The sequence below is a fragment of the Spea bombifrons genome, chromosome 3 (genome assembly GCF_027358695.1).
Source record: "Spea bombifrons isolate aSpeBom1 chromosome 3, aSpeBom1.2.pri, whole genome shotgun sequence".
Taxonomy (NCBI): domain Eukaryota; kingdom Metazoa; phylum Chordata; class Amphibia; order Anura; family Pelobatidae; genus Spea; species Spea bombifrons.
The window spans coordinates 116,700,772-116,723,070 of record NC_071089.1 but is presented as its reverse complement, the minus strand read 5'-3'; the positions used below and the strand labels follow the sequence as shown (position 1 = coordinate 116,723,070).

Here is a 22,299-nt window from a genome sequence, read left to right as displayed (position 1 = left end):
GACCTTCCCAGTTTAGGAATATAAAGGCAATACACATGGAACAGCATTTTAGATTTATAAGATATACTTACATTTTGGTTTTTAACAATAGCATTAGGAAACGACATAGAGACAGGCTAATTTTAGAGAAATCATCAGACTCCAACATTGCGTGTTAAAGAAGTGGGTAACTATGAAACCCAGGCATCTGGCGTTGTGTAAAGGGGATCTAAGAGCAATAGTTTAAAAGTTTATGATTTTTGTGAACTAACTGAAATAAAGCAGAACTCCTATAAGCTATATATTCTATATGTACACAAGCATTCAGAGGGGCACGTATGTGTGTGTGTTATGTTACAGAAGATTGGAATAAAAGGTATTTGAATTTTGTGTTCATTCCGGAGACAACTTGTCTGCTTGCAGTTGTGGTTGTGAATGGCCCATGACAACAAACCTTGTTCAAGATGTTATCCAATAAATTATATTGCTTTGAACAGTACTTGCGACTAGTGAATGGTTTTCATTGATCTCTACCAAAGTTGCCATACAGTCTCAGGTACAGTACGGGCCTATGAATAATATACGTGTGGCTGATGATCGGTGAGAAATAATAATAATTTATTGTTCTATATCGTGCAGCACTGTCTAATGGGTAAACATGGCATAACAAGTAGTATATAATAGACTTGTTTTTGGCTCATTTGTCTCGGACAATTTTCTGAAACCTTTCCTTATTGCTGCTCGCGGAGTGTGGGATATTATCAAGGGGGCCTGTGAAAGGCTTGCCCAACATGGACAGAAATTTTAAGAATTTTAGTCTGGTCTAGTCTTCACTTAGAGTTGCGGTCTAAAGTTTGTATACCCTTGGAGAATTAATAACATATGTACCATTTTTAAAGAAAACATAAGTGAGCAGGAAAAACTCATTTCTTTTATTGCTTATGGGATTCATATTCAACTGTAGGTTATAACAGAATGGCACAATCATAAAGAAAACATGACAACAAAGAAAAAAATGAAATGACCCCAAAAGTTTGCATACCATAAGTCAGTAAGGGTGGTCTGGGGGGGGCAGGGGGCAATTGCCCTCAAGGCCGTAGTAAAAGTAAACATAAAGGCCGTGCGGCAGTGCACTAAAGTGGCCGATTCAGCGGCACGTCACATAAATCAACACTAAAGGGGCAATACACAAGGGTGTGGGGGTGTTAGGGTGACCACATCAGCCATGTTTTCCAGGACACATATAGCTCAGATAAAATACTGCCCTACATTATGGGGGATGTATAGACTATGGAAAGAACCAACTAGTCAGATATACATCCCCTATACTATAGGGCAGCATTTAATCTGTGCTGATGGCATCAGTACACAAGGGGGGCAGCTGGGGCCATTATATAAATTAATACTAAAGCTAGAGGCAATATACAAGGGGGCAATATACAAGGGGGGCTTCAGGTGTCCCATGTATGATAAATTTTTTTAGTGTACTGATGTACTCCCAATCCCATCACATTACATCAATATGAGTTAGAAAATCAAGAAAAAGATGGGCAAGGATGGTTGGCTGATTCGGTGGCGCAATGGGCCACTTGACTGGACTTGCCGCCCAGGCCCTTAGCATCAATGACAGCATGTAGTTGTCTATGTTGTCTATGAGGCCCCAAATTCTTCCAGGTGGTATACAGGTGCCCATCCGTCATGGCAAAATGCCTCCAGGTCATGCAAAGAGTGGCTTGATGATATTAAGGTCAGGAGACAGTGATGGCCACTCCAGAACCTTGTTTGGGCATATTGTAAGCAGGCTGTGTTGCGGCATTGGCACAGTAAAGGCTTCTTTCTGGCAACTCAACCATGCAGCTGATTTTTGTTCAAGTATCGTCGTATTGTGCCCCTTGACACAACCACACCGACTTTTTCCAGAGCAGCCTGTATTTCTCCTGACGTTACCTATGGGTTTTTCTTTGTACCCCGAACAATTCTTCTGGTAGTAGTGGCTGAAATCTTCCTTGGTCTACCTGACCTTGGCTTGGTATCAAGAGATCCCCAAATTTTTCACTTCTTAATAAGTGACTAAACATACTACCGACTGGCAGTACCGAAAAGGCTTTGGTATCTTTTTATATCCTTTATCCATCTTTATAAAGTTCCCTTACCTTGTTCCGCAGGCCTTTGGCTTCATATGAGCACTAGCCTTCAATAAAAGTGGGTTTTTTTGCATGATCTGTCATGTTTTCAAGATCAATGCCAACATTTCACAATTTCTGCAGGGTGTGCAAACTTTTGAGCACAACTATATATATATTTTGCCAACCTGTCTACTGGGCCATCTGGCCCCTGCTGTTTATCTTGCTGGTTGCCGATGGCAACAAATAATCAGTCAGTTGGGAAGTCCTGCCGTAGCCAATTCATTGTGTATATTTTCAGGATAGGCTGTGATCAGAGTAGTTACGATCAGAAAAACATTTTCATTACATCGCATGTACTATAGGGCTTATCATTGATCGTTTATATAATTTTGTAAACTTGTATGAGATCTTTTTGTCTCTATAATTGAATGTATAGTATTTTTGTACGGTGCAGTGGCAAAATATGGCACTATATAAATCAATTTATAATAATTATTCCTTTTATCATTTAGAAAATGCCCCCCCCCCCCAAAAAATGATCGGCCTCCATTTATCATTATTTTATAGTAATGCTGCGCAGCCTCTGGTATTAACCCTCCGTATCCCATATGGGTTCATAAAAATCTTCAAGTAAGTTAGAGGTAATGTATAGAACACCTAGCCACGCCCACACCGACTTCTCCACCCATTAATGGTTGGCAATTTCTATATAACCGTCTCTGTTTCCAATTACGAGCAGGTGTAGCTGCTGGGATTCCGAGGAGTATCCGTCACACCTCAGCTGGGCAGACGGCAGGGGGACACAGGGCGGACATGGACTTCCTCAGGTTTCTTGGGCACCCGGAGGAGATTTATAACCTTCTCAGGTTTAAGATGGGCGGCTGCCGGGCGGTGATGCCCAAGCTGGACCGGGTGAGTCTGCCAGGAGGGATGCCGGCTTCCTGTCCTAGAGGTTGGCAGGTGGTTATAGGTATTCAGTGTCCTGCATCATTTTCTGAGGGGGATCTCTAATAAATCTCATCTGTAACATGAAATAGCCGCTTAAACCTTTACTGGATGACTGGGACCACTAGATACCTGTTCTAGATGTGAGGTGACAGTCCTGTCTCTCTCCCCCGACAGGACTCCATGAGCCAAAGCCTGCAGACCTGCTACAGATACCTGAACGAAACCGACCCGAGCTTTGCTGCCGTGGTACCAATTTTGGATGAAGAATTGAGGTGAGAAACTATTAAGTTGAGACTTAACTATTTACAGATAGGTGGCTGGCAAGACGTGTCTGTTAACACTTTACGCCTGCAAGCAAAATGCTATAAAATGTAGTCAAAGTGCAGATCATGTGTTACAACAAAAATGCTTTTCTGTTTGCATTCTGTCAGCTGACTGTAATATATATACTCACCGGCACTTTATTAGGTAACCTGTTCATTTGCTTGTTAACGCAGATAGCTAATCAGCCAATCACACGGCAGCAACAGTGAGTACCGGTATATATATATATATATTAGAATTACTTGAAATGCTTATTAAATCATTAGAATCTCAAGGTCACAAGGAAAGCATCGTGTAGTTTTTCATGTGCTAAGCATGAGATTAGGCAGCCTCGAGGGATTATCATTCACGGCCAGGTTTAAACCCTTTTTCCTGCTTATGAATCCTTTTATCCAAACATTCACACAAGTTTAACTTTTTGGACTTGTGTTAGTAAAGTGAAAAACAAAATGACACTTGCTATGTTTCAACCTGAATGTCCACTTGTGTTTATCATTCAGAAACAATACTCATACTTTGCATTGCACAGACCAGACTTCTTGTATTGTTTAAAATTAACTGTTAATACACTTTATTGTAATCTGTCTTGTTTAATGAGACCCTATACATTGTTTTCAGGCATGCTGTTTGTATATTTTACTTGGTCCTGCGTGCTCTGGACACCGTGGAAGACGATATGACCATTAGCCTTGAGAGAAAGATCCCAACGCTACGTAACTTCCATACCTACCTGTATGACCCGGAGTGGAAATTCACTGAGAGCAAAGAGAAGCACCGACAGGTTCTCAAGGACTTCCCAACGGTACTTATAACTTTATATATATTTATATATATTTATCCAGTTGTCTTCTGTTTTTGTCTCTTTGTCACAATTAAATATTTCAGATCGTTATACTAATTATAATATAAGACGAAGATGGTGTGAGTAAACAAATACATTTAATTATCATGTCATTTATTGAAAAGTGGTTAAATCTGGTTATTTGGTTGATTTGGTAACTAAGGGGGCAATTACTTTTTCACAAATGGCCAGATAGCGTTGGATAGCTTTTTCCTTCTTTGCACGAAATCATAATTTAAAAACTCGATCTTATGTCAAATATTAAATTCAGCTTCATAATCTGAAACATTAAAGTGTGACAAATATGTAAGACATTGAAGAAACTGGAAAGTATATGTATCATCAACACATAATAATAGATTTCAATTCTTCTTATTTTTTTATCAGATCTCTCTGGAGTTCAGAAATCTACCTGTTGTTTACCAAGAGATTATTGTAGACATATGCGCCAAGATGGGAGAGGGGATGGCGGACTTCCAGGAGAACAAGGGGGACTCATTGAAGGAGTGGGACAGAGTAAGAGACATACATTTCAGATTCTCTTCCAAGATGTTTCATTATCCTCATCTGTTCAGCCACCCATTTCTACCTGTGGTGTACGCATAAGTGTTATTTTTCCTAACCTTTTTCTTGTTATATTTTCAGTATTGCCATTATACTTCAGGCCTGTTTACAATTGGTTTGTCCCGTCTGTTTTCTGCATCGGAGTTGGAAGATGGATATATTGGCCAGGACACAGACTTCTCAAACACCACGGGTCTATTATTGCAAAAAGTTGACATCATTGTTGACTACTTGGAAGATCAATTGGAAGGTCGAGAGTTCTGGCCAAAAGAGGTCAGCACCTTCATTTCACTGTTCAGTTCTAGCGTTGATGATGTACATGACATTCTAGCTTTTCTAGTTATAATTATCTTATGGTGGTTGTGCACAGTGAAATTGAAGTCTTAAATGAAAATGCTTAGCCATTAATATGCCCACTTCCAGGGCCACACCAGTGAGCGGAGAAGAGAGATGGACGCTGAGAAGGCCACTGAAAACTTCCTCACAAATAAGGGACTTGTTCGTGAAAAAGTTCTCAGATACTGCTCGGCGTCCCTCTCTCTCCACCGTCCCCTGCTGCCACCCTGTCTCCCTGCTCTGTTGCAGTGCTGCACTTGGTGCTGAGCTCCGGAATATGATGCTATATCCTGGTGCTCAGCAGTGAATTCACCCGCATCACGATGGAGCAGTGAGACAGAGGGCTCGCTCTCCTACCACAGGACTTCAGCAAGGTAAGTGATTAAGAAAAGGGGGGTAGGCACAGCAGATGTGAACTGTTCGGCCCAACCTCTAAATACTTTCCCAGGCCCTATCTTAAATCTAGCATAGCCTTTTGCCTATGCCATGCTTGCTTAAACTCTTTCACTGTATTAATCTCCACCATATATCTCCACCATATATTATGTTAATTCAGTTTAAGTAATTAAAGGTTTCCATCATATCCACCGTCTGTCACGTCTTTCTTGCCTTTCCTTTCCTGGCAAGTTTTATCCTGCAATCCATGAACCATTTTAGTAGCCCCTCTCTGAACTATCTATATCCTTCTGGAGATACGGTCTCCAGTACTGTACACAATACTCCAATTGAGGTCTCACCGATGCTCTGTACAACAGCATGAGCGCTTCCATATATCTACTGCTAATACCTCTTGCTATACAACCAATATTACATAGTGTGCCTACCTTTAAATCCTCTGAAATAATTACCCCTAAATTCCTTTCCTCACACGTTGAGGTTAGGACAGTATCAAATATTCTATACTCTGCCCTTGGGTTTTTATGCCCCAAGTGCATTATCTTGCACTTATCCACATTAAACTTTAGTTGCAGCAGCACTGACCATTTTTACACTTAACCTAAATTTGCCATTTGGCTTATCCCTCCATGAACATCAACCCTGTTGCAAATCTTTGTGTCATCAGCAAAAAGACATCCCTTACCATCTGCAATAAAGACAATAGACCGTTGAGGTAGTCCACTGTTAACAAAACCTTGTTCCAAATATACTCCTTTGACAACAACCCACTGTTGTCTGTCACTTCCGCTTCCATTCAACAGTATTGGGATCTAAACTCTGAGATTGCAGTTTATTTATAAGTCTTCTATGTGGGACAGAGTCGAAGGCTTTACTGAAATCCAGATACACAATGTCTACTGCACCACCATGACCAAATATTTTCGTCACCCAATCAAAAAATTCAATGAAAATCATATGATTACCCTATTCGTTAACATAGTTTGAATTAATTTCCCCACTACTCACTGGCCTGTAGTTGCCTGACTCTTCCTTACTGCCTTTCTTGGGCACCACAGTTGCCAATTTCCAATCTTCTTTGATTACTCCCATTTACAATGATTGGTTAAATAAATCCATTATCGTTTTGCTAGTATACCACTAAGCTCTTTTTATAATTTGGTGTGTATCACATAAGGCCCCATCACCTTATTTGTCCTTACCATAAACAGCTGAAGCAGAACCTCTTCCTCAATGTATGGAATGACTTTTTAGTGAGAAAGAGGAGAGCTAGATAGTAAGAAAATTGAGAGATAAAAAGAAAAAATAGGATAGAGATAATGAGTAGGAGAAAGAAAGGGGAGATATGCTGGGCGTCATGTGGATGCAATATGGGTGCTGGGCAATTCTTTTGGATGAAACTTGGGTGCTGAGCAAGTCCCATGTGTTCAAACTGAGTTTTGTGGCAAGGCCTATGTATGAAATCTGGGTGCCAGTCAAGTCCTGTGGATGCAATCTGAGTCTGTGCAAGTCCTGGGTTCTGGAGCAGGTCCTATGAGTTAAATCTGGGATCTGGGCAAAGATGGTACTAACAAGCTGTTTGGGGACAGAATAGCACTGACGAACTGTTTGGGCACAAAGATGGCACTGACAAGCTGGGGACAAAGATGGCACTGATACGTTTGGAGGACAACAAAGATGGCACTGGTAAGCTTTTTGGTTGCAAAAGTTTGGGGACAAAGATAACACTAAGCTGTTTGAGGGCAAAGCTAGCACTATAGAAAGTGAGTAACATGTTACATGGTGCGGTTGGGGAGGCAAAAACATGGAGTGTCACTATAGAACATGGGTGTGATTAGAGGGGTTATATTATCAAGGGGAGGAGTTGGCAATATAGCCACACCCACTTGGGGGCACCAAAAATGTTTGCACCGAGGTATCAGCAGGACCTCAGTAGACTTACCTACCTAGCTAGAGCTAGAAGACATCGTATGGTTAGGAGACCATGAAGATTCTGTAAGATAGTGGGGCACAACTCCATACCTGCACTGCAAACGTCTGTTGAATTTCGAATGTGTCATCCCTAGATTGAGAGACATCAATCGTATAGTTGGGCAATCTGGCATTGGCTCCTGCTGAAGCCCAGCCCCTGGGCCCCAAACAACTACTTTCGTTCTCTTTTTTGGTCCTTTCATGTGAATACTCATATCTACCTCCTTTCAGTTATGAGTAAGCTCGGCATAAAGAGCCAAGTCTATGGTTGAGTTTGGCTGGAGCTGTACATAGGTCAGATAACCTGTCTCTAATTGGTGGTACCATCTTTGCCCAGAACTGTCTAGTGCCATATGTTTGGTAAAAGTGGTTTTTAATTTGATTCATCTTTTGTTAATGTCTGCCTCTGTGTATGATTTTTTATCTGAACTACAAGCAACATTCTAACCCTCCCTTTGTTTGTGCACCAGGTGTGGAGTAAGTACGGAAAGAAGCTCTCAGATTTGGCAAAGCCAGAGAACATCGTCCCGGCTGTGCAGTGTTTGAACGAGTTGATTACCAACGCCTTGAACCATGTGCCGGATGTCCTCACATACCTGTCACGGCTTAAAAACCAAAGCATCTTCAACGTCTGTGCCATCATCTATGTGGGTACCTAGCTGTATGTCTGATATTTAACCTTTAAAGGCTATAATTTATTTTGTATTTCTATTATATTTAAGGTAACGTCTATTGCCACTCTGGCTGCGTGTTACAACAACCAGCAAGTGTTCAAAGGTGTTGTGAAAATACACAAAGAACAGGCTGTCAATCTACTGATGGATGCCACAAATGTGGAAGCTGTGAGGGCCATCACGCTCCAGTGTATTGAACAGGTAAGACAGATTTCTCCGTTATCAGCCAACATCTCATAGAAACATATACTCCTTTTCTTTCTTGATATAAACTTGTATTTGTATTAATACAGAGCATATTAGGAGGAAGATAAAAATTTCACTACATATATTAAAATCATTGATGAAAGGACTACCTGGCTGACCATGGGAAAGGTGTTAATCTACAGGTGTATCACTGTACTCAGGAGATGTTGCTGAACACATTATTTGACAATTAAAATGTGTGTGGGGGAAAAGTTACCACAAAGTTAGCCAAAGACTGGTGGTAGAATGTAGTTCATGGAAAGAGTTGAAATACTAGCATTTGAAATACCCTGGGGTTTATAGTTTTCAAAAATATATGGTTTTATGGGGTAAATTGCATTGGCCGGCCTCGAAGATGGCTGAAATAGAACATGGGGGCAGAATTAACAGATTTGGAAAATATAGTTTTAAAATAGCAAAACGCTAATTGTAATTATTGTCCTATGATGTGCAGAAAAAAAGCAAAAAAAACCCCAAAACATTAAAACATTGGGTATTTCTACACTCAAGACAAATAGTAGAATCTTTCTAGCAGGTTTCTTTATTAGATTTTATAGATGAGTAAAAGATATTTTAAATAAAAGTCTAAAAAAGTCATTTTTTCTCAATTCATCATCATATTTCATATTTTTTTTATAGTAAATTATATGATACAATTAAAATAATGACCTCTAAAATGTCATTAAAAGCCCTTCTTGTCCTGAAAAAACCAATATATAACTTGTGTGGGTTCAGTAAATGGGAAAGAAGAAAATTACAGCTAAACACGAGCACCGCAGAAATGTTAAAACAGCCATTGTCACAAAGGGTACAAAAAATAAAATCAGCCATTGTCACGAAGTTCCTTTGTAAATGATTTTATATAGCGTCATCATATTCAGCAGCGCTGTACAATGGGTAAACGAGACACAACAAGTAGCATATAACATAACAATTCAAACTTACAGAAGCAAGGGGTTAGGAGGGCGCTGTTCAAAGGAGTTTACAATCTAGAGGGAATTAGGCTGTATTACGCAAGAAGTAAAAGTGCCACAGTTAGGGATAGAACAGCCCTATTAGCACTGTATAATGGCAGGAGAGGGACTAGGAAAAGTGGGCTTAGGAAGGATGGGCGTAAACGTAAATCACTTATTGCAAATATAAGGGAACAGTTTAGAATGTGATGTGTATGTAGGTATAAGTGACCCTTCACTAAGCTGAAATTGCTAAATGTAAAAAAAAATTTATTTACAGATCAATCAGAAAATTCCTCCGTCAGACCCCTCATCAAACAAGACAAAGCGCATCCTTTCCTTTATACGCAATCTGTGCTTGCCAAACAGCTCACTTCTATCGTAATCATTTATCCCCCATTTACCTGTCCTGTGCTATGCTTCTGGCTGCCCTCTGTTATCAGTACCTGAGCACGGTGTCCCAGGCATCTGAAGAAGAGCACGGAAGACAATCATCTCAGCACATGCAGGGTCGGTGGAGGAAACCTGATGTTTTTAGTGGCATCTCAGATGCTGCTCGCTCCTTCCTGCTTCGCTGAGAGGTTCTGTACGGACCTTTCAGGTGCCATTCGCATGATCTCTCCAGCGCCATATAACCATAGAGATTCCATCCCGGAGAAAAGTTTTAAAACAAGAACGTACATCCAAACCTAGTTCTGCTTCTCTGCAAGATTCAAGCATAAGATGTTACATATAAGGATCGTTTTTAGGATTTTCAGTTTTTTTTAGTTTTTACAATAATTTGAGCTTCTGTCCCCCTGATGCATCGATTAGGTTAGTTAGCGACAAGTTTACAAGGTGATTTTAATTTTATTTTTGGCAAAATGTCAACATGAGAATCCTCTACAGAGCTTGGGGAAATTCAAACAAAGGTTATTAGATTATTAGCCAAAAACAACTGCAGTAAACGGATATATATAACAACCTTGGAGCACTCGGTTGTCGGAAGGGCCGGCCCAAGACAAAATGCCGCCTGGGGCGAAGTTTAAAATGCCGCCCCCCCATTACATTATCTACCCTTCCTCTCTCTGCCGCCCCCCCCATTATCTACCCTTCCTCTCCCTGCCGCCCCCCCATTATCTACCCTTCCTCTCCCTGCCGCCCCCTCCATTATCTACCCTTCCTCTCTCCCCCCCTTGTACTTACCTTTCAGCAGTCCTGCGGTGAGTGTCCCTGCTCGGTCTCCGTGCCGGCTTGTAATGCTGAGCGCCGGAAATGACGTCATTTTCCAGCGCTCAACATTACAAGCAGGCACTGAGACAGAGCAGGGAGACTCACCGCTCGCAGAGGAGAGAGAGAGGGGCGCCGAGCGGGCACTGATAAATCCACTCGCCGCCCTCTCTCTCTTCTTGGCTTTAAAAAAAAAAGGGCTTGGGGCGGCAAAGTGCCGCCCCTTCAAAAGTGCCGCCTGGAGCGGTTGCCCCACTCGGCTCCATTGTCGGGCCGGCCCTGGTTGTCGGTGCATGAATATTAGGATATACCTGCATTGTCTCTCTCGGTAATTTTGTTTAAAATCTCTCCTGATCCCCTTTGGGCCCCTACAGCCATAACTCATTTTTACATAAAAAATCATCTTTCTCTCCTTCATTTCCCCGCTTGTAGCCTTAATGAAACCCCACAAACCATCTAAAAGCCACCATCTTGAGCCAAGCACCAACCCCTCGTTTTAGTCATTTAGTCACTTTAGATTGTAATCTCAAAAACCCACCATTCTTGCCAGGAACTGTCAGGCAGGGTTCTTAACTCCTGTCGTGTCTGTATGTGTTAATGTATATCTATGCATGTATTAACCACTCCATTTAAATTGAAGTGCGCTGCATAATTTGCTGGTGCTTAATAAATAAAAGGTAATAATAATCAAGCCTAATGACGTCTTATTGCAGTGTTCTGTTTTATAAGTCTCTTATAAAACGGATATAGAGATATTCTTATAAAAGCTTTGAGATGCAGGACCACGTGGCAGTGGTTTCTTCAAGATAGGGGAAGTTATTTTGTGCTGCACACATCATTTCCTGATGTACCGCCCAGCACCTTCATGCTCCAAAGAGAAAAGTGAAGAAAATAGTTAATTATTATTAGAAATAGAAATTAGAAATTATTATTAGAAATATTCAAATATCTTGTCTGGTTCACAAGCCATGCTGAAAGGTCAAAACGGGATTATAATTTGCATTTCTTTTAATTTAAAAAAATCGTATGTAGTAACATCTAAAAAGTTAGAGCTTTCATACCAGCAACCGTATGTAAAAACCCACTGGACGGTCTTGCCCGTTTTCATGCTTATGGCGGGCTCACGTGTCCGTTTTTGAAGCCAGCTGCTTGATGGATAAATCTGTATGGCGTGTGTCGGATACACATGCGCAGAATTCACCAGGATAGTGAACAAAAGTGAACCGGTGCTCAATTTAAGTTAACCCCTTCGTCACAGAACTCCCTCATAACCCCCATATTTATGTTTAAAACTCCCGCCAATAGCGCAGCGTGAGCCACCCGCATGGCAAGTGTACGTGTGAGCACAACCAAAACTTTCTTAAGTTACATAACCTCTTACTTTTATATATATATCTATATATAAATGTGTGTATATATATATATAGATATATATATATATATATATAACTCTACTTGCCCCACAACCCCAAGTCACCCTGCCCTAATAACGTTTAGTGCCCCCACACAAATTATTTACATAAATTGACATATATTGACATATATTTTAAAATTATATTTAAAAAAATAGTTTCACCGTAGTTCATGTTGACAAAAACACCCCAAAATGTAATGCCTCAATTTTCAAAAGATCTCCTTTACTTCAGACAAATAAAGGCCAGAGTTATGATTTTTCACCCTCAGTATGCTGGATTTGTAACATTAAATGTGAGCGACGTATCCAGGGAATATCCACAAAAATGTATAATTTTGATTACCAGACAATCCTGGGTGTTTCCCTTTATAGGAAATGCTTACCATGCAACCACTTGCCACAAATGTCTGCCAAAATCTGGCGTAATAACTTTCTGCACTTTTTTTTTTTTTACAAACGTTTGTTGCAGGATACAGGCCACAAATCATAACATATTTTTAAATGATATTTGGAAGTTACAGGGCACAAACCTCTTTCCCATTCATTCTTTAGTGTGAATGGGAAAGGGCAGCTGCTCTTTATTGGTTGATGCCAGATGAGCCCCTTGCCGGCGACCAATAGAGTCGTTCTTACAGACCTTTAAATCCTGGTGCCAAAGCTGTATCGGAGGGCTGTATATTTTTAGCTTATCCAAAGAAGCCGTACAGTGTACGATTTTACTCCTTGCACGTGTTGCAATTTAAAGAGATGAAAGTACTTAGATTGTGACTTTATGCCCCTTCTCCAGAAGTCGTCTGCTACCAAATGTCAATGTTTTCCAGTACTTGGGATGAGTGGAGCGGGAGTGCTGCCTATTTGTTTCGAGGACCCTCCCGTGATGTTTTCTTCCACCACTCCAGTTTCTCTGTTTGCATTCTATCAGCTGTATATCATATTTATTATAATTAATCACAATGTTTTCTAAATCGGTAGCATCTCAAGGTCACGAGGAAAGCACATCTTAGATCTGTTTACTGGCCCTTTCTGTTTCCCGGATACACATTCACTTTCAGCAGGATGCCGATTCCCTTGACTGTTGATGGACTGAAGTTGTTGGATTGTTTAACTTTTATACGTAGCCAAAACAAAATGTTTATTATGTGCTTAGTATGAGATCAGGCAGCCTGGTGGAAATATGCTAAACGGACCAATTTGTTTTCTTTTTTACACGAGCAATATAAAATATATAAAAAAAAAAAACATTTATTGTTTTTTTAATAATAAGGTTTTTTTTTGTACGAAACCTGCCACTGATGGGAGGGATCATCCAGTAGCCATCATAATGATCAGATAACTCATAAAGGTCAGGAGTGATCTGATCATCGTCACCCCACTCCTGATTGACTCTGTAGGTGGATTTTGTGAGCCAGATCCACCTATACCAGTGCAGATACACATACACCCTCGCACTAGTGAGCACTCACTAAAATATCCCCACTCTATCATCGCATCTCCACAGCCTTACTTTTTCAGAAAACCTTTCTTTATTGCTGCTCGCAGAGTGTGGGATATTATCGAGGGGTTCTGTAACATCACATTATGTGACCCCACTGCCATCTCGCCTCCTGAAGTGGGCCAATAATAATGTGTTAATAGGATGCGGGTGTCTTTGTGATTGGATGCTGAGGGGGCAGAGGCGGTGCCAGTGGGGATATTATAGCAGGTGTAGCCGCCGTGATTACAGGTAGTAGTAGGTTTATCTCAGCTGGGCAGACGACGGGCAGATATGGACTTCCTCAGGTCTCTCGGGCACCCAGAGGAGATTTATAACCTTCTCAGGTTCAAACTTGGTGGGTGCCGGGTGGTGATGCTCAAGGACCGGGTGAGTCTGCCAGGAGGGATGCCAGCTTCCTGTCCTAGAGGTTGGCAGGTGGTTATAGGTACCTCCTGTCTGCTGGGACTCCGGTGCGTATCATTGCTCGCTTTCTCCCCTGTCACAGCTCCTGTTCATGATCACTGGAGTCTACCCCCCCCCCAGCCCTGGAGAAAGTTTACTCCACGTTTGGCTGATGGCCCTTTGCTTAAACCTAGTTTAAACCCACTCACCGTTAGGCTCCAAGAAAGAGGGCTAAAGGAAGGCTACACCACACAAAAATGCTTCACCCCCCCCCCCCAGCTTTTGGCAGCATGTAGATCTTATCCTGTCTCTCTCCCCCGACAGGACTCCATGAGCGACAGCCTGCAGACCTGCTACAGATACCTGAACGAAACCGACCCGAGCTTTGGCCCCGTGATACAGATTTTGGAAGGGGAATTAGGGTGAGAAAAGAACTTAAGTCTTTACGGATCGGCGGCTCCAGCGCAACTTTTCAGTTAGCGCTTTACGCCTGCAAGCAAAATCCTATAAAATGTAGTCAAAGTGCAGATCATGAGTTACAACAAAAAATGCTTTTCTGTTTGCATTCTGTGAGCTGACTGTAATATATATATGATAATTATTTGCAATGCTTATTACATTGCATTTCAAGGTCACAAGGAAAGCATCGTGTGTTTTTTTAGGCAGCGTGGAGGAATTATCAGTAACGGCCAGGTTTAGTGTTTACTCCGTGAATCTGATTATTAGCACTTAAAGGCGCCGATTGCACAGATGGGTCGTTGCTGAATCCAGGGAACGCACGCCGAACCGCGCTGTCTTCCTGACATCAGGTAGGACCTGCTGAGGAGAGTAACGACAGGGACAGCAAGAAGTTTTGCGTGACTGCCCCTTTAAGTGCCCAGATGATGATTTCTCACTTAAAATCAATACACATTTTTTTGAGTTTTAAATCTGTGTTGTGTAATGGAGCGCATTGTAACACTGAAGAGAAGTTTTGCCTAATATTCTTTCCTATTAACTTTTAACCGTTATCTGCAGACCCGGAGGCATCTTCCACCCATTCTTTAACCTCTGTGAACAAACAAAGATCCTATTTTAAGGCAGCTGAGTGAGGCAACATTAGTTTTCTATTCAATGTTTCGTAGTTTTGGGGAACCTTGTGCTGCTGCCACAGCAGTAGTGCAAACTAAAATTTCAAAACTAGTAGCTTCATGCCTCTCCCCCTCCCACCTCCCCTATCAGTTTCTTCTCTGCCACTGCACACTCTCTCACACACTAACTCTCTCCCCTGTATCCCCCCTCCCATCTCTCATGTTAGTTTCATCTCTGCCACTGCACACTCTCTCACACACTAACTCTCTTCCCTGCATTCCCCCTCCCATCTCTCATGTTAGTTTCATCTCTGCCACTGCACACTCTCTCACACACTAACTCTCTCCCCTGTATCCCCCCTCCCATCTCTCATGTTAGTTTCATCTCTGCCACTGCACACCCTCTCACACACTAACTCTCTCCCCTGTATCCCCCCTCCCATCTCTCCTGTTAGTTTCATCTCTGCCACTGCACACTCCCTCATACACTCACTACCCATTTATCCTGCCAGTATTTTCTCTGCAGTTGCACAGAGGGAGAGAGGTCAAACAAGACCAGACACTAGCTGGAGAAGGTGAGTGAGCAGGTTGTGGGAGGGAGATACAAAGCAGAAGGAGAGGGCAAGGGCACAGGCCCGGGTGAGAAGGCTGTGGGGAATGGGTGGAGAGAGAACAAGGGAGAGAAAGGAAGCATATACAGGACTGGTGCTGAGGAGAGGGGGCACTAAGGGAGATACGGTAATTTTAATCCAAATTGAAAAAGGACCTGACATGTTTGACAAGCTTCAGGCACAAAGTATTACATTTCAATACTTTGTCTCCTCCATAGTGGCAGTGCCCCAGATGTGGGAGAAGTTCCCGGCAGAAAGCTTGTTGCAGGACCCCTTCTTCTGCTAAGCTAAGTTACAGTACCCACATATTCATAACTGCCCAAGGGGCAGAAAAGTCAGGTCAGGGCCAATGCGGTCTTGAATCAGATGCCTAGCTCTGCAATGATGGAGGCAGAATGCAAGCCAAACCATCCTCCTCTAGTGGGTCACCACGTAATCCTTTTGGATTTGGGTTAGTAGAGTGGAAACCAAAATGACACTTGAGATGTTTCAACCAGAATGTCCACTTTTGCTTATCATTCAGAAACAATTTGGATGAGTTCCTCATACTTTGCATGCTGTTTGAATGCTGTTAATACACTTATACAGTATATTGTGTTCTGTAATCTTGTCTTGTTGATGAGATCCTATACTTAACATTGTTTCTCTGTTTTCAGGCATGCCGTTTGCATACATTACTTGGTCCTGCGTGCTCTGGACACCGTGGAAGATGATTATACCATTAGCCTTGAAAGAAAGATCCCAATGCTACGTAACTTCCACACCTACCTGTATGACCCGGAGTGGAAATTCACCGAGAGCAAAGAGAAGCACCGACAGGTTGTCATAGACTTCCCAACGGTACTTACCACTTTATATATATATATATGTATCCCAGTTTCTTCTATTTTGTTTATTTGTCACAATTAAATGTTTAAGATCATTATACTAATTTTCATATAAGACAAAGATAATGTGAGTAAACAAATAAATTAAGTCATCATGTCCTTTATTCATGCCACAGCATCTCAATCAGAATCAAGTTAGAGTAAGCCACTCCAAAACCTTCCATTGTCCTACTGTATAACTTAACTACAGTGTCACAAACTGTGACAAACTGATGGCTGGAGATTCTCCTTCAGGGTTTTCTGGTAGAGAGCAGAATTAATGGTTCCATCAATTATGGCAAGTCACCCAGGTCCTGACCAGCTTCAGACCATCACACTACCGCCGCCGTGTGTGACTGTTAGTAAATCTGGTTAGTTGGTTGATTTAGTAACTAAGAGGGCAATTACTTTTTCAGTTCCTTTCTCCAATATTAAAATCAGTCTGATGATCTGGAACATTTAATTAAATATAAAATATGCAAAAAACAGAAGAAATTGAGAAGTATGTGTATTATCAACACATAATTATAAATTGAAATTCTTCTTTTTTTCTTAACAGATCTCTCTGGAGTTCAGAAATCTAGCTGTTGTTTACCAAGAGATTATTGTAGACATATGCGCCAAGATGGGAGAGGGGATGGCAGAGTTCCAGGAGAAAAAGGTGGACTCTTTGATACAGCTGGACAAGGTTAGAGATATACATTTCAGATTCTCTTCCAAGATGTTTCATTATGCTTATCTGTTCAGCCAACCATTTCTACCTATGGTATATGCATAAGTATTACCGGTATTTTTTGTAACTTTTTTCTTGTTATATTTTTAGTATTGCCATTATACTTCCGGTCTGTTTGGAATTGGCTTGTCCCGTCTGTTTTCTGCATCGGAGTTGGAAGATGCAAACGTTGGCCAGGACACATACTTTTCAAACTCCACAGGTGTATTATTGCAAAAAGTCGACATCATTGTTGATTACCTGGAAGATCAATTGGAAGGTCGAGAGTTCTGGCCAAGAGAGGTCAGCCCCTTCATTTCACTGTTCAGTTCTAGTTCTTTAAAGTTAGGGCGCCGGAAGTCACTGACACATACAGTGTAATGCGGTTTGGGGGGCAAAGATGTCAGTGGTGACCTGTTTAGGCCCAAAAATGGCACTGACAAGATGTTTGGGAGCGAGGATGGCACTGATAAGCTGTTTGGGGAAAAGGATGGCCCTGACAAGCTGGGGACAGAGATGGCACTGGTAAGTTTGGAGGACAAAGATGGCATTGGTATGTTTGGTTACAAAGATGACACTGACAAGCTGTTCAAGGGCAAAGCTGGCACTGTGGGAAGTGAGTTACGTGTTACATGGTATCAAAATAGTCACACCAACCCTGTGAGGGCACCAAAAAATGACTGCACCAAGTGACCCTATGCTCGGCCCTGCCCACTGACCTCAGTAGACTTACCTACCTAGCTAGAGCTACAAGACATGGTATTGTTAGAAGACACTACACCAAGAATATTCTGTAAGATAGTGGGGCACAACTCTGTGCCCCAAGCACTACAAACATCTGTTAAATTTAGAATGGGTCATCCTTAGATTGAGAGCCATTAATCGTATAGTTGGGCAATCTGCTGAAGCCCAGCCCCTGGGCCCCAAAATACTACTTTCATTCACTTTTTTGGTATTTCCATGTGAATACTTTTATGGACCTTCTTTCAGTTTTTGGTGAGCTTGGCATAAACAGCCAAGTCTATGGTTGAGTTTGGCTGGAACTGGTCGGATTACCTGTTTCTAATCGGTGATGCAACTGAGAACTGTCTAGTGCCATATGTTTGGTAACAGCCTTCTTTAAATTGTTTTCTTCTGAACCCTTTGATTCATGTTTTGGGTTAATATTTGTTTGTGCACCAGGTGTGGAGTAAGTATGCAAAGAAGCTCTCAGATTTGGCAAAGCCAGAGAACATCGTCCCGGCTGTGCAGTGTTTGAACGAGTTGATTACCAACGCCTTGAACCATGTGCCGGATGTCCTCACCTACCTGTCATGGCTTAAAAACCAAAGCATCTTCAACGTCTGTGCCATCATCCATGTGAGTACCTAGCTGTATGTCTGATATTTAACCATTAAGGGCTATAATTTATTTTGTATTACTACTATATTTAAGGTAAGGTCTATAGCCACTTTGGCTGCGTGTTACAACAACCAGCAAGTGTTCAAAGATTTTGTGAAAATCCGCAAGGGACAGACTGTCACTCTAATGATGGATGCCACCAACATGGACGCCGTGAAGGCCATCACGCTCCAGTATATTGAAGAGGTAAGACAGATTTCTTTGTTATTATCAACCAACATTGCTCATTTTAGAAAATCCCTGGTAGTAAACAGTCATAACACGGCTGCTTTATGGAGTATTAAACACACAGAGCACAGGGTTTAGGTTATTTAAGACTAGCTAAGAATCCTCATTATCACAGAGGTTAGTTGCATATTTATTATTTACTGACCGCCCTGGCAGTAAGTATTGATTAAAACAATTGTGTTACTGAGTATAGAATAGGCATTAACAAACAGAATACAGGTTTTGGTTGCTTTAAATGTGGGCTTGAGTGGCACATGAGAGGGAGGGGCTTGTGAGCGAGGTCATGCTAGGTTATAAAAGGAAAGACTAGCGAGGGGCCAGCCCTTTTTGGATCATTTGCCGCAAAAAGGTATTGTTTGCGAGTTCTGACAAGAGCAATGTCGTATCGGCCATACTGCACTTTATCATGTCCCCAGCCGTTTAATGGCAGTAAATACCTCAGTGTCCAGGTATACGGTTTCTGAGGAGATTGGTCAGCAAAGAATTGAATTTGTCTATGTGCAGCATGAATAAAATACTCCTGTATACTGCCGGCCCTATACAAATGCTGGTTTTAGGTCTGGGGATAAACCAACTTAATGTTATGTGTACTATATAGATAGATATGGGTATATGGGTAGCTACCTTGTGGTAAGTATCCAGGAGTACATTGCTGTTTGCTCATTGGCGCGAACTCTTCCAAAAACCAATGCACGGTACCTCCATGTGCGCTTTGCGAAGCATTGCTAGGCCTAACATGTGCCACGGCAAGGAGGGATTAGTCCGCTCGCTCCTATATTGTGGGGAATGGGTTAATTTGTTAACGATACTAATGCAATGGAGTCATATAATGGCTGGTTATTTAGGTACTCCCGGTTCCCCAGTAAAGCAGCAAGTGCTGCTAAAATGGCAGATGGTCTGCGCTTTGTATTGGCCAACAGACCTTTAAGAATAGAAACAAACCTGTCTGAAGTAAAGCGTCTTAAGCTGTGGTAGGAAGCTTAGTTTCCTTGCCGTTTATGTGAAATAAAAAATAACCGTCCTGTTGATTTAAGTTGCAGATTCTGGTATTCTATTAAAAATGAGAATGTTTAGATCGGTCAGTCTTTTAAGGTCAGCTGCTGGTTATGTTTATGTACCTTTTAACTGCTTAGTTATTACTTGTTCTCTCACAATCCAATTAACAGATGATCCACTGACCTGTAACAGGGCTGTTTATGGGGTATTGCGTTACAACTTGATGCACCATTAATGAACTTATTTATCTTTAAGCTGGTTTTTAGCAGATTTATCTACCCGATTATCTGGTATTCAGAGCCACTGATATCAAACTTTCTAATTATATGGGACATAAGTCCCTGCTGGGCAAATTAAAAGGTAATTGTAGATTGAGGTCCCTCAGGAATGGAAGCTGTGCAGGAATTTTCACAATTCTCCTCTCGAATATGGCGATAAGGAGATCTGACATCAGTGCGGGAGTTGGCCATCTGAGGTATAACCAACTAGGGTGGGCAGCCCAATGGCTACATGCAGGACTCCCCATGATCTGGCCCTGAGGAGTATGTATTGGTTTGCTTCTGACCAGAACTGTCTTATTTAGGTTATATAAAACCTTCCTTTGGCCTTCACCTAGGCTGTTGCCATGACTATAATATTTATTCGATTACCATGTTGATTATGTTTGTTTCTGTTTAATAATTTTGAGCTGGGCATGGTGTGAACTATTGCTAGGGCACTCAAAAGTTTAATTGGACTTGGTCATAGTCACTTCATATAGGGCCAATGGATGTCCCACGCTTTCACTTGTAAAATCTTGTAATAACTTGTCCTTTCATTAATACTTTTGTCTATACATGGTTAGATTAAACGTTTTACTGGTGTCTTGTGTTTTACGCAAAAAAAAAAAAACAATCTCAAGCTAGCAGTTCACACTAGGGACTTATTAATAATTAATAATTTAGTAATTTTGGGTGTCAGTAGATGTAGTCATTTTAATCCCTATTACATGGAAATGCTTGGTGCGCGCAGTGATTTCACAACATTACTAAAATAAGCGCAGGGCATGCCCACAAAGATTAGAGAAGTGTGGTAAGCTAAAATTACTTAAACAGAGGCACTGCTGTTTAATGCTTATGATATTGACTGGCAATATCAGTGCAATATAACCACTTTGGCAGGCTAAGGATAGGGTGGGCTGCCAATTATAAGCAAGGTGGCACGGTGGTGCGGGTCCTGTGAGGTCTGACATCCGTGCAGGTGTTTACTGTCCGAGGTCCAGCTAAGTGCAGGCCCCTCCATGGATCACGCAGGCCCCTCCATGGATCACGCAGGCCCCTCCATGGATCACGCAGGCCCCTCCATGGATCACGCAGGCCCCTCCATGGATCACGCAGGCCCCTCCATGGATCACGCAGGCCCCTCCATGGATCACGCAGTCTTTACTTAAACACTGTAGCCATTATAATCCACCCCGCCTCTGTGTCTTTATTAAAGATAGAGTAATGGCGTTTTGACATTGCGCATGTAGCTTCATGCATTTCATGCAATTTTCATCAGTGCAGATTGTATTTGAATCGTACCGCCAGCCCAATCGTAATCCACTTCCCGTCCTCATTCCGTTATTTTGGCATACTGGGAATGTGCCTTTATCCCTGTATAATATTTACAATATAGTGTCATCATATTCCGTAGCGCTGTACAATGGGGAAAAGCCACATTAGTATAAGTATTGTCCAAAGACAGGAGAGGGACTAGGAAAAGTGAGCTACGGAAGATGGGCATCAGTGTAAATCACTTATTGCAAATATCTAGGGCTAAGGGAACTGCTTAGAATGTGATGTGTATTAAGGGACCCTTCACGAAGCTAAAATCTAAAACTTTTTAATTTCCTGAGTTGCTAAAATATTTTTTTCTTTACAGATCTATCAGAAAATTCCTCTGACAGACCCCTCATCAGACAAGACAAAGCGCATCCTTTCCTCCATACGAAACCTGTGTTTTCCAAACAGCTCACTTCTATCGTAATAATTTATCCCTCATTTACCTGTCCTGCGCTATGCTTCTGGCTGCCCTCGGTTATCAGTACCTGAGCACGGTGTCCCCGGTGTTTGAAGAAGAGCGCGCAAGCCAATGATCTCAGCAAATGGCATCTCAGATGCTGCTCGCTCCCTGCTGCTTTGCTGAGAGGTTCTGTACGGACCTTTCAGGTGTCATTTGCTTGCATGATTTCTCCAGCGCCATGAAAACCTAGATAAATCAAGAACATAGATCCAAATAGTTCTGCTTTTATGCAAAATGTAATCAGGTTAGGATCGGTTTTAGGATTTTCAGTTAATTTAGTTTACTATAAATTGAGCTTCCATCTCCCTGATTCTGATCCATTGATTAGGTTGGTTATCGGCAAGTTTGCAAGGTAACTAAGCGTATTTTTGGCAAAATGTCAAACTGTGATTTTTTTATTAAAAGAAAATACAAACAAATTACCTAATGAAAATCCCCTATTGAGCTTGGAGAAATTCTAACAAGGGTTACTAGATTCATAGCCAAAATTGACTGGGATACCCGTGTATATATTA

General features: G+C 41.7%; 2 protein-coding genes across 2 annotated transcripts; both read left to right on the top strand.

The window, feature by feature from the left end:
• Positions 1-2,861: 2,861 nt before the first annotated feature.
• Positions 2,862-9,743, top strand: LOC128482759 (squalene synthase-like). Its single transcript, XM_053458651.1, has 8 exons — positions 2,862-3,017; positions 3,228-3,325; positions 3,996-4,179; positions 4,606-4,734; positions 4,864-5,055; positions 7,956-8,132; positions 8,208-8,360; positions 9,639-9,743. The coding sequence occupies exons 1-8, from the start codon at positions 2,919-2,921 to the stop codon at positions 9,741-9,743; spliced, it is 1,137 nt and encodes a 378-aa protein (XP_053314626.1). The 5' UTR covers positions 2,862-2,918.
• A 4,003-nt stretch (positions 9,744-13,746) lies between these two features.
• Positions 13,747-21,748, top strand: LOC128482760 (squalene synthase-like). The gene is made up of 8 exons (XM_053458652.1): positions 13,747-13,842; positions 14,182-14,279; positions 16,195-16,378; positions 16,964-17,092; positions 17,228-17,419; positions 18,299-18,475; positions 18,551-18,703; positions 21,644-21,748. The coding sequence occupies exons 1-8, from the start codon at positions 13,747-13,749 to the stop codon at positions 21,746-21,748; spliced, it is 1,134 nt and encodes a 377-aa protein (XP_053314627.1).
• The last annotated feature ends 551 nt before the right edge of the window (positions 21,749-22,299 follow it).

Excerpts from the sequence above, each read along its gene's own strand:
- LOC128482759 (XM_053458651.1), top strand. The coding sequence starts at position 2,919 with ATGGACTTCCTCAGGTTTCTTGGGCACCCGGAGGAGATTTATAACCTT. Across the intron at positions 5,056-7,955 it reads GAGAGTTCTGGCCAAAAGAG|GTGTGGAGTAAGTACGGAAA; the intron begins GTCAGCACCTTC and ends TTTGTGCACCAG. Across the intron at positions 8,133-8,207 it reads ACGTCTGTGCCATCATCTAT|GTAACGTCTATTGCCACTCT; the intron begins GTGGGTACCTAG and ends ATTATATTTAAG.
- LOC128482760 (XM_053458652.1), top strand. The coding sequence starts at position 13,747 with ATGGACTTCCTCAGGTCTCTCGGGCACCCAGAGGAGATTTATAACCTT. Across the intron at positions 16,379-16,963 it reads TTGTCATAGACTTCCCAACG|ATCTCTCTGGAGTTCAGAAA; the intron begins GTACTTACCACT and ends TTTTCTTAACAG. Across the intron at positions 18,704-21,643 it reads CGCTCCAGTATATTGAAGAG|ATCTATCAGAAAATTCCTCT; the intron begins GTAAGACAGATT and ends TTTTCTTTACAG.